Source organism: Oncorhynchus tshawytscha, linkage group LG11 (assembly GCF_018296145.1).
Source record: "Oncorhynchus tshawytscha isolate Ot180627B linkage group LG11, Otsh_v2.0, whole genome shotgun sequence".
Lineage (NCBI taxonomy): Eukaryota > Metazoa > Chordata > Actinopteri > Salmoniformes > Salmonidae > Oncorhynchus > Oncorhynchus tshawytscha.
This window is the reverse complement of record NC_056439.1, coordinates 49,992,346-50,004,613: the sequence shown is the minus strand read 5'-3', so window position 1 is coordinate 50,004,613 and position 12,268 is coordinate 49,992,346. Positions and strand designations below refer to the sequence as shown.

Here is a 12,268-nt window from a genome sequence, read left to right as displayed (position 1 = left end):
GGTACGCGCACTGCAGTTACAACACACGTGAGCGCGCAAGCAGGTCCTGATGTTGATGGCATAGGCGTCACATTCCCTTAACCGGCTGTCCAGACGCTGCCTGTCTGTAAAGTTATTAAAACGGTCGAAAACAGTCTATAGATGACACGCATACCTAATTTGTGTTACCTTTTCCATATAATGGGAATTCATAGTTCCATATGTTTCTGTTTGATTGTTCATGTGACCATTTGATGTGTATGAGTGTAATTAAATTGAGACGAGGTCTTTCTGGCAGCACACGAGACAGCCAGGGGAACAGGTGTGTAAGGACGCTATTTTATTACTTACCTGCCGCAGGTGACTATGGTAGAAGTCTAACAAACTAACTGACGAACTGAAGCGAAACAAGTCACAGTTGATAAAAGTAAGTATCCCATTTTTTATATACCTAGTTATAGCTCATTAAATGTGTTTTGTGGTGTTGGTATGCTGTAGCAACTGTGTTTCCGGACTTATACTGCCTCCCTCTCGTCGTTGTCTGTGGGAGAGACAGAATGACGGTCAGTTTGGCCAAACAACGATGAAAGTTTTAAAACTAGTTTGGATATGATGGCTTTTCTCTCTTTTGTTGAGAATAATATGAAAATAATCCGTTAGATAAAACAGGAGAGAAACAGGAAAGTCACGTGATACGCAAACAGGTTGAGGTATTTTATTCACGGAAGTAGGTTTTATATCAGACATTCAACAGACGTTGAAATCTCTTGTCGTAACGTTTTGTATTGATTGTCATGAACGTCAAAACAAGTAGTACTTTGTCAAAACATTTCTAGTCTACTTGTTCAACCGTTGATTTGCATATGTTCTTGTGTTGATTCGAGAGAAATAATCGGATCATATAGAACTTAATTTAAATAACTTGTTTGCAATAACTTTAGCATTGTTTGTCATAGAAACATGAAAGCAAGTGCTAATGATGCTAAACAGGTCTGGCCTACTTTTACAACGTTTGATTTGCATGACGAATGTGTGTTGATCTGATAGAAATAATCAAATGTGACCGACCACCTCATTTTGGTCTTATGTAGCTACATTTGAAGTGTTGTGTTTGTTGTTGCGTTGTAAAGAATAAACTATCAAAATAAAGTCGCACACTCCATGTGTAATCTCCCAGCAATTTAATGGCTCTTTACCAATGTTTCGGCATCACTGTGCCTTCCTCAGGGTAATGTCATGAATACTTGAACCAGGTTATGTAGACAAACAGTGTAATTAGTGTAACCAATGACAATAGTGAGGGGTGTGTCATAATGACTTAAGTTAATTAGAATGAATGAAACTGTTATAAAAAAAAAAAGAGTATATGGCATATTAAATATATTATGCTATTGTTATCATATAGAAACATAATGGAGTATTGTACATCATATTAGCATCAACATATTTGTACATAGTCAACATAGTATTTGTCATAGTCATATCAACATAGTTGTTGTTTCATACAATTTCACATAATTCTGTATCATTTTTGTTCCAGGTAATCTTTTAGTTCAATATATATATATATATATGTGTGTATATGTGTGTGTATGTATATATATGTATGTATGTGTATATGTATATGTATGTGTATGTATATATGAGCATCATCAACAGGGGAACATATTAGGTGTAATTTACGCTAATAAGCTGTAAAAATAATTTTCAATTTATGACTTGTTCATAGAGGAAAATATGTTAATAAGAGTAAAAACTCACTGCTATAATAAATACAATGGTATGTCATACACTGTTTTTGAGGAACAGTGGGAAAGTAATTCTGCTTTGAAAGTTGATAAACCTGTAACCCCACTTTTAAGAAAATGGCCCGTGAATGTGTATTGGTACACCTACTGGAGAGCTCTTCGTTGTCTACACCCATGCAGTGTGGTTCACACCCTCTTAAGCCTTAGCCCCACCCATCTCTTTAAGGATTCACACCCTCTTAAGCCTTAGCCCCACCCATCTCTTTAAGGATTCACATGTATTGGCCATGTTCAAAACAATCAACATTTTCAAAACCAAAAGTAGTAGCTTACAATAAGGAAAATCCCCAGGTAAAAATAAACATTCATCTAGTCCTTGGCCTACATTCTAATCTGACTTTGGTGCAGGTCATGTTGTTGTTCACATTACTGTCTCTGGTAAACACACACTTATATGTAATGAAATGTACGGTTATTCATCACATGCACAGGATACAGAAGGTGTAAACGGTACAGTGAAACAGTTACTGGCATAGTAGAAATATTTAAAATGTCCAGGTGTAAATATGTTATAATTATTAGATTCTCACCCAGACACACTCGTCTAAAGTGACGTGTCATGTGAAGGAAATGCTGTAACCCCCAGCCACATCTAGCTGATCCTCAACACTGTGGCCCCTCAGGTGTGCGTGCTTAGTCCCCTGCTGTACTCCCTGTTAACCCACGACTGCATGGCCAAGCACGACTCCATCGTTAACTTTCCTGACGACACAACAGTGGTAGGCCTGATCACCGACAATGACGAGACAGCCTATAGATAGGTCAGATACGACAACAACCTCTCACTGTGAGAAAGACAAAGGAAATGATTGTGGACTACAGGAAATGAAGGACCAAACATGCCGCCTTTCACATCAACGAGCTGTAGTGGAGCAGGTCGAAAGCTTTAAGTTCCTTGACGTCCACATCACCAACAAAATATATCATGGTCCAAACACACCAAGAAAGTTTTGATGGATTGTCTTAATTCCTCTCAGGAGACAAAGCTATTTTCATGGGTCCCCAGATCATCAAACCTCTACAGCTGCACCATCGAGCGCATCCTAAACAGTTGCATCACTGCCTGTTATGGCAATTGCTCGGCAACTGAACTTACGGCACTACAGAGGGTAGTGCGTACAGCCCAGTACATAACTTGGGCCATGCTTCCTACCATCCAGGACCTATATACTAGGCGTGTCAGAGGAAGGCCCAAAAAATGATCCGACCCAAGTCGGAACCGGAGCGCCAAGTCTCAGTCCATAAAGCTCCTTAACAGCCTCTACCCCCATACCCCCAAGCCATAGGACTGCTGAACAATTAATCACATGGCTACCCAGGCTATTTGCATTGACCCCCCTTTTGATTTTATACTACTGCTACTCACTATTTATTATCTTTGCATAGTCACTTTACTCTTACCTACATGTGCAAATTACCTCGTCTAACCGGTACCCCACACATTGACCGGTACCCCACACATTGACCGGTACCCCACACATTGACCGGTACCCCACACATTGACCGGTACACATTGACCGGTACCCCCTGTATATAGCCTCACAATTGTTACTTTCTGTTTTAAATAAAAGCACTTTTTACATTTTAGTTTATTTAGTAAATATTTTCTAAGCTCCATTGTTGTTTAAAGGCTTGTAAGTAAGCATTTCACAGTAAAGTCTATACCTGTTTGTATTCGGCGCATGTGTTAAATGCAATTTTGATTTTGACTCAAAGGTTGGGTGAGCACAGAATTACATAATGGGTCCCTGATCTGTACTATAGAGAAATGCATCATTATTATTATTATGACTTCTCTTCATGATGAAATCCTGAATAGGTACAAAGTTAGAAATATTGCAATATCGTTCTTTAGCATATTTGGGTATTCTACACGCTGGCTATATTAATTAGCTCTGTCCCCAAACAAGACTACATTTGGTTAGTATAGACCAAGTCTGAAACAATCATAGATGTCTGTTTCACAAGTTTGGACATTAGAGTTTAGTATCTTTTTATATTCTGGTGTATTCTACTTTTCTTTACTGTCCAAATATATATGTGTAAATATATATAAATAAATATTGTGAAATATATATGGTATTCCGGTGTGGGTTTGTGCTCAGTGGTTTAGGATGCTTGGAGGGATAGAGAGGCTCGCTTTGACTACCAGATGGAAGGAAAAATGGTTATGAGCTGAATAGAAGTGTGACAGTAGCAGGTGACCCAGCTGTGGTTTGTGACTACTTTTGATTTTTCCGATTGTAGCAAATTTCAATGTGTCGATAATTCCATTCGATTTGGTAACATAATTGAGTTTTATTCAATTAATAATTCACAAACTTGATATCATTAAACAGGAAGTAATTGGCTTAAGATCTACTTTCTACTTGTTACTTCTGTCAACCTTCATCATGAGGGAGAGAAATGAGAAAATATCTTCAAGATTATTCCTCCAAGTAAATGGAATTGAGTGCCGTTGCTTCCTGTATCCATTGATCTTCCTTGAGATTTTTCTACAACTTGATTGGATATGATTTGGAAAGGTACACACCTGTCTGATGTCCCACAGTTGGCCGTGTATGTCAGAGCAAAAACTAAGCCATGCGGTGAAGGAATTGATCCTAGAGCTCTGAGACAAGATTGTGTCGAGGTACAGATCTGGGGAAGGGTACCAAAACATTTATGTACCATTGAAGGTCCCCAAGAACATGGCGGCCTGCATAATTCTTAGATGGAACAAGTTTAGAACCACAAACTCTTCCTAAAGCTGGCCGCCCGACCAATCTGGGGAGAAGGGCCTTGGTCAGGGAGGTGACCAAGAACCTTGACTAAGAACCTGATGGTCACTCTGAAGAGCTCCAGAGCTCCTCTGTGGATATGGGATAACCTTCCAGAAGGACAACCATCTCTGCAGAAGTCCACCAATCAGGCCTTTATGGTAGAGTGGCCAGACTGAAGACTACCCTCAGTAAAAGGCACATGACAGCCCGCTTGTAGTTTGCCGAAACCTGGGAACATCGTTACGGTGAAGCATGGTGCTGGCAGCATCATGCTTTGGGGATGTTTTTCAGTGGCAGAGACTAGTCAGGATCGAGACAAAGTTTAACTGAACAAAGTACAGAGATCGTTGATGAATACCTGCTCGAGCGCTCAGAAATTCAGACTGGGGCAAAGGTTCACCTTCCAACAGGACATCGACCCTAAGCACATAGCCAAGACCATGCAGGAGTGGCTTCGAGACTATTCTCTGAATGTCCTTGAGTAGCTCAGCCAGAGCCTGGATTTGAACTCTATCAAATATCTCTGGCGAGACCTGAAAATAGCTATGCTGCAACTCTCCCCATCCAACCTGACAGAGCTTTGAGAGGATCTGCAGAGAAGGGGAAAATCTCCCCAAATACAGGTGTACCAAGCTTGTTGCATCAAACCCAAGAAGAGTCTAGGTTGTAATCACTGACAAAGGTGCTTCAACAAAGTCCTGAGTAAAAGGGTCTGAATACTTACATAAATATCACATTTACATATCTTAATAAATTATCGAAAAATTTTGAAGAAAAAAAAAATAACGTTTTGCTTCGTCATGGTGTGTCATTCGCGTGAGAACAAAATATATACAACTTTGATTTTATTTTTAGAATAAGTTGTAACGTAAGAATGTCAAGAGGTATGAAGACTTTTCCATCTGATCAGAAATCAAAGCTTTTTCTCCATTCCACATGGTTGGGATGGAAAATGGTTACAAAAAAAATGTCGCTTAATTTCTCATATGAATTCTTAACTTTCTTTTTTTCCCCAATTTTGACATGCTTCTATGAACTTCACATGTTGCTCATGGGTCCTTTAGATGGAAATTGTCCGTATGTGTGTATCTCTGACAGTCCCCAGGGTAACACACACCCTTAGCTTCTGTGACATGACAGGTTAAATGAATGTGTGTAACAGTACTGGAGCGGCAGGGTAGCCTAGTGGTTAGAGCATTGGACTAGTAACCGGAAGGTTGCAAGTTCAAACCCCCGAGCTGACAAGGTACAAATTTGTCGTTCTGCCTCTGAACAAGGCCGTCATTGAAAATAAGAATTTGTTCTTAACTGACTTGCCTAAAGGTAAAATAAAATAAATACTGTAGTTCATGTGATCTTACCCAGGCCCCAGTCTCCAGCCCAGGTCTTCATTCAGACTGCTTATTATTAACCAGCTCATTCAAAAACCCTCTGGATTTTTTTTTTTTCATTAATCAGTTCTCTCGCTCTCTCTGATCGTTCATTAGCCGTGTGTTAACTGTGTATTAGCAGTAATTGGCTAGTCATTAGTGTCTGCGTTCATTAGTGTGGTGGTGATTTGACGACCTCCTATTGAGGCTTGATGTTCTCATTAGTTACTAATGGATCTGCTAGACATGCAGATGTGTTTAGTGATGAGCGGGTCAGCTGTTTGTTCACCTGAAACCGCCTAACTACATGTAATAAAGTGAACATCTGAGGCCCGACCTGCTAATATAGAAAGAGCTGTACAGTCAGTGCCTTTTTTATTTTTTTAAGCCTAATTTTACTGTGTGCTCAGTTTTGGGACAGTTATATTTGTGTGTTTAACTTTGTTACGCATCATTAACGAATTTATTCAGTAACTTTTCCGTAACCATGGTAGCATCCACATTTAATGTAGAGGTGTTTTAGAACCATTCTTATTTACAATAAAAGTGACTCAAATGACACCATACAGTATTTACCATTTATTTCTATTGGGTGCAAAATAATCTGAAACAAAACAAACAGCAAATGCATCCAACAAGTTTGTAGTGTCACAAACTTGATGTAGTCATTGCGTGCTATGAATATGGGACCAAGTACTAAACTTGTATTTTTTTACTACTTTTAATTACACAAGTGAATTTGTCCAATACTTTTGGTTCCCTAAAATGGGGGGGGTTCTGCTATGTGTATAAGTGTTGTGATTTCTTAACAGTTCACCTGATATGGATGAAAATACCCTCAAATGAAAGCTGACAGCCTGCACTTTCACTTCTTTTTTAATAGTCATTGTATCGTTTCCCAATACTTCTGGAGCTCACTGTACGATGGGCCCTGTTTCTTCTTATAACTTACGACGTTTTGGTAGGGTTTGTGTTAGTCAACTTGTTTATTATTAGATATATGCCGCTTCTCTTCTGTGATAACCTAACGTAGCAGTGAAAGAAACACCTGAAACTAGATCATCTACATACTGGTCTTGACAAGAAGAGAAAAGAACTGTTGTGAGGCTCATAACAGAGTAAATGTGGAGGAGATGGCATGTCGCCCTGTTAACGTCCAAAAGTCCTGTCACAGGAACTCTTTCCATTTCCCCTGAAAAACCGGAACATCTGGTTGTTGGACTTGGCAGAGTCTGTCATTACTTGTTGCCATACTAGAAGACTAAAATAAACCAGAAAATATGTTGTACATTGACAGATTGAAGCGTTCAATCAAGTTGCCAATGACATCCGTAAAGTTCTCATCTGCTTCTGGCACGCAGCAAAGATGTTTAGGGATCAGGGAGAAAATGCACGCAGCAAAGATGTTTAGGGATCAGGGAGAAAATGCACGCAGCAAAGATGTTTAGGGATCAGGGAGAAAATGCACGCAGCAAAGATGTTTAGGGATCAGGGAGAAAATGCACGCAGCAAAGATGTTTAGGGATCAGGGAGAAAATAACACAAAAAACAGGAAGGATTTTTCATTGCAAAATTTTCTAATATCAGTTTGACAGGTTTTAAGCAACATATAAAGCTGTGAAAAATGACCCATGTTTCTGATAGGATTTGGCCTTTTATGTGAAGCTTATGTGGTTGAAGTACAGTCAGCTTTTATGACTCTGATATAGATTACCATAATATATTGTGCCTGGTTGCTAAAATTCTACACAGTTTGCTCAATTTCACCTTATGAGAAAACAAACGCTGTGTGTGTGTGTGTGTTGACGACAAAACCATCTTTAGGAGGTAGATCAGCTTTTAATATTGCAGATTGATGGAAGCTACAATGTAAATATATTTTTCCCTATCCTCCACTAATTGGAGTAAACTAATGGACAACAACTCTTAGGCTTCTACTTCCTGCGTATACACACTGTATACATTTTACAGACACAATATATTTTACCAGTTAAGTTTTTTTTTTCCATCCTTTAGCTACCCTCAACTCCTCCCATCTATTTCTGGAGACCATCCAGTTTGATATTGCTATATTTTGAACTGTGCTGTTCCACAAATGTTCTGAACCTACAGTGGCTTGTGAAAGTTTTCACCCCCTTGGCATTTTTTCCTATTTTGTCTTCCAACCTGGAATTAAAATAGATTTCTTTTTTATGGGAGGAGGTTGTATCATTTGATTAACACAACATACCTACCACTTTGAAGATGCAGCATATTTTTCATTGTGAAGCAAACAAGAAATAAGACTCACACAAAAAAACATGAGCGTGTTTAACTATTCACCCCCCTGAAGTCAATACTTTGTAGAGCCACCTTTTGCAGCTATTACAGCTGCAAGTCTCTTGGGGTATGTATCTATAAGCTTGGCACATCTAGCCACTGGGATTTTTGCCCATTCTTCAAGGCAGAACTGTTCCAGCTGTTCCAGCAAGTTGGATGGGTTCCACTGGTGTACAGCAATCTTTAAGTCATACCACAGATTCTAAATTGGATTGAGGTCTGGGCTTTGACTAGGCCATTCCAAGACATTTAAATGTTTCCCCTTAAACCACTCGAGTGTTTGCTTTAGCATTATGCTTAGGGTCATTGTCCTGCTGGAAGGTGAAACTCTGTCCCAATCTCAAATCTCTGGAAGACTGAAACCGGTTTCCCTCAAGAATGTCCCTGTATTTAGCACCATCCATCGTTCCTTCAATTCCTACCAGTTTCCCAGTCCCTGCTGATGGAAACACATTGGGGATGGTGTTCTCGGGGGCAATGGGAGGTGTTGGGTTTGCGTCAGACATAGTGTTTCCCTTGATGGCCAAAAAGCTCAATTTCAGTTTCATCCAACCATAGTGCCTTGTTCCATATGTTTGGGAAGTCTCCCACATGCCTTTTGGCGAACACCAAACATGTTTACTTTTTTTTAAAAACTTTTTTAAAATTTTCTGGCCACTCTTCCGTAGAGCCCAGCTCTGGAGTGTACGGCTTAGTGGTCTTATTGATAGATACTCCACTGTGGAGCTTTGTAGCTCCTTCAGGGGTCTCTTTGTTGCCTCTTGTTAATGCCCTCTTTGCCTGGTCTGTGTGTTTTGGTGGGTGACCCTCTCTTGGCAGGTTTGTGGTGCCTTTCCATTTTTTTTTGTGCTCCGTGGGATGTTCAAAGTTTAAGATATATATATTTTTTTTATAACCAAACCCTGAGCTGTACTTTTCCACAACTTTGTCCCTGACCTGTTTGGAGAGCTCCTTGGTCTTCATAATACTGCTTGCTTTGTGGTGGCCCTTGCTTAGTGGTGTTGCAGACTCTGGGGCCTTTCAGAACGTGTGTGTGTGTGTGTGTGTATACTGAGATCATGTGACACTTCGATTGCACACAGGTGGACTTTATTTAACTAATTATGTGACTTCTGAAGGTAATTGGTTGTACCAGATCTTATTTAGGGTCTTCATAGTAAAGGGGTTGAAGACATACACCCACGTACCACTTTTCTTTTTTTTTATGAATAAAAAAATAATCTTCACCAATTTGGACTATTTTGTTTGTCCATTACATGAAATCCAAATAAAAATCAATTTAAATTACAGGTAATGCAACAAAATAGAAAAAACTCCAAGGGGGTGGATACTTTTGCAAGGCAGTGTGGGTGTGTGTACATTGTACGGCCCCAGTATATTTCAGCTCCACACAACCCCTCCCATCTAACTCTGAACACCGTCCAGTTTTAATTTCTATTTGCCATATTTTTCAACTATGATGTTTCACAAAAGTTCTGAATGTTTTATTCTCATAGTTTCTAAGGCTTGTAAATAGAAACATTTTTGCTTAAAGTACCAGTCAAAAATTTGGACACCTACTCATTCAAGGATTTTTCTTTATTTGTACTATTTTCTACATTGTAGAATAATAGTGAAGACCATCAACCTATGAAATGAATCATGTATTAACCAGAAGAAGAAGAAGAAAAAATATATATATATTTGAGATTATTCAAAGTAGCCACCCTTTGCCTCGACAGCTTTGCACACACTTGGCTTTCTCTCAACCAGCTTCATGAGGTAGTTAACTGGAATGCATTTCAATTAACAGGTGTGCCTTAAGAGTTCATTTGTGGAGTATAATTTCCTTAATGTGTTTGAGCCAATCAAATGTGTTGTGACAAGGTAGGGTTGGGATACAGACGCCCTCTTTGGTGAAATACCAAGTCCATATTATGGCAAGAACCGCTCAAATAAGCAAAGAGAAATGACAGTCCATCATTACTTTAAGACATGAAGGTCGGTCAATGCAGAATATTTCAAGAACTTTGAACGTTTCTTCAAGTGCAGTCGCAAAAATCATCAAGGGCTATAATGAAACTGGCTCTCTTGAGGACCGCTATAGGAAAGGAAGACCCAGAGTTACCTCTGCTGCACAGAATAAGTTCATTGCTGATTTTTATGGAGGCTGGTAACTCTAATGAACTGCACATCAGATTGCAGCCTAAATAAATGCTTCAGAGTTCAAGTAACATTCATCAACTGTTCAAAGAAGACTGCATGAATCCTTCAGGGTTGAATTTCTGCAAAGACTACCACTACTAAAGGATGATAATTAATAATAATAAGACTTGCTCGGGCCAAGAAACACGAACAATGGACATTAGACCGGTGGAAATATGTCCTTTTTTTGGTCTGAGTCCAAATTCGAGATTTTTGTTTCCAACCACTCTTTGTGCGATGCAGATTAGGTGAACAGATGGTCTCGGTGTGTGTGGTTCCCACCGTGAAGCATGGAGGAGGCGGCGTGATGGTGCTTTGCTGGTAACACTCTGTGATTTAATGTAGATTTCAAGGCGCACTTAACCAGCATGGCTACCACAGCCTTCTGCACTGATACGCCATCCCATCTGGTTTGGGCTTAGTCCCACTATCATTTGTTTTTTTCAACAGAACAATGATCCAACACACCTCCAGGCTGTGTAAGAGCGACTTGACCAAGAAGGAGGGTGATGGTTCAGCATCAGATGACCTGGTCTCCACAATCACCCGACCTCAAACCAATTGAGATGGTTTGGGATGAGTTGGACCGCAGAGTGAAGGAAAAGCAGCCGCCAAGTGCTCAGCATATGTAGGAACTCTCTTCAAGACTGTTGGAAAAGCATTCCTCCTAACGCTGGTTGAGTGTGACGGCTTTGCACACTCTTGGCATCAAGGCAATGGGTGGCTACTTTGAAGAATCTCAAATATTAAATACATGTTGATTTGTTTAAGACTTTTGTTACTACATGATTCTGTGTATATGTTATTTCATAGTTTGTCTTCATTATTGAAAATAATAACTTAAATTGATTAGGTTTTTCCAAGCTTCTGAGGTGTTTGTGTACGTTCTATTGTTTGCAAGAGGGAAGAGGGGTAAGTGTGCCTTTCTCATTGAGGACACTCTTTGGACAGCTCTTCAGAGACAGCACCGTAACACCATGGCTGTACTAAATTCTACGGGGACATCAGATTACTGAAAAAATTATGGGGACTGTAAAAAAAAAATATATATCTGATCACTTTGAAGTTGATATGCGTGTGTTTGATTTGATCCATCTTCTCTCCTCTCTCTTGTCAAGAACTTCTCTATAATTGTATGTTTTTTTGTTTGTCAATATTTTTTATCTTTGTCAACATGTTTACGACAAGCTATGGGAAGATATCAGAACGGGGATGTTGGGGAATAATAACATATTATACAGAATACATTTGTACTGTAGTGAAGCCGTCTCTATAGTAATGCCTCTTTCATAATTATGTGAAACGTCACTTACTATAGAAATGCTGGGATGTTTTATTTATTTTTTAATCAAAATGATGTTTCATGTAATTATGATGCAACTGATGGTGATGTATGGATTACAATTATCATCCTGAATACTATGCTCCATGTTAGACACAGGCACTCAACACTGCAAATTGGTTAAGTTATTTATTTAGACCTCACATTATAGTCTTACTCCTATCCATACACACACACACATTAATCACACATCTTGACTCAATTTTCCAACATTGCCTCACAGGCAAGGGAATAAAACAAATGTTGCTAGAAGAATATTTCTTGAATCGTAAACATCAGAAGTTTTGATGTCTGTCTTTGACCATCATCATACCTCTTATGGCAGTAACTTTACAGGCACTTATGGTACATTTTAACCTGAGAATAGTGTTTTAGTTATGGTAAGGGGTGAATTAAGTATAGCTTGTTATAATTCTAATGGCTTAGACTGATCTTTTTTTTATCTGCTATGTGGCTAAAGGAATATTTTATATATTACTGTTTACAGGAAATTTACTCTACATC

General features: G+C 39.1%; 1 protein-coding gene across 4 annotated transcripts in view; it reads left to right on the top strand.

The window, feature by feature from the left end:
- The first annotated feature begins 256 nt into the window (after positions 1–256).
- The window catches only part of sh3yl1 (SH3 and SYLF domain containing 1), a 47,356-nt gene continuing 35,344 nt past the window's right edge, over positions 257–12,268 (top strand). For all 4 annotated transcript variants that reach the window (XM_042330258.1, XM_042330256.1, XM_042330257.1 and 1 more), the window contains exon 1: positions 257–406. In XM_042330258.1, the coding sequence (XP_042186192.1) occupies position 406 (1 nt within the window). In that variant the 5' untranslated portion in view covers positions 257–405. The remainder of the gene's footprint in view (positions 407–12,268) is intronic.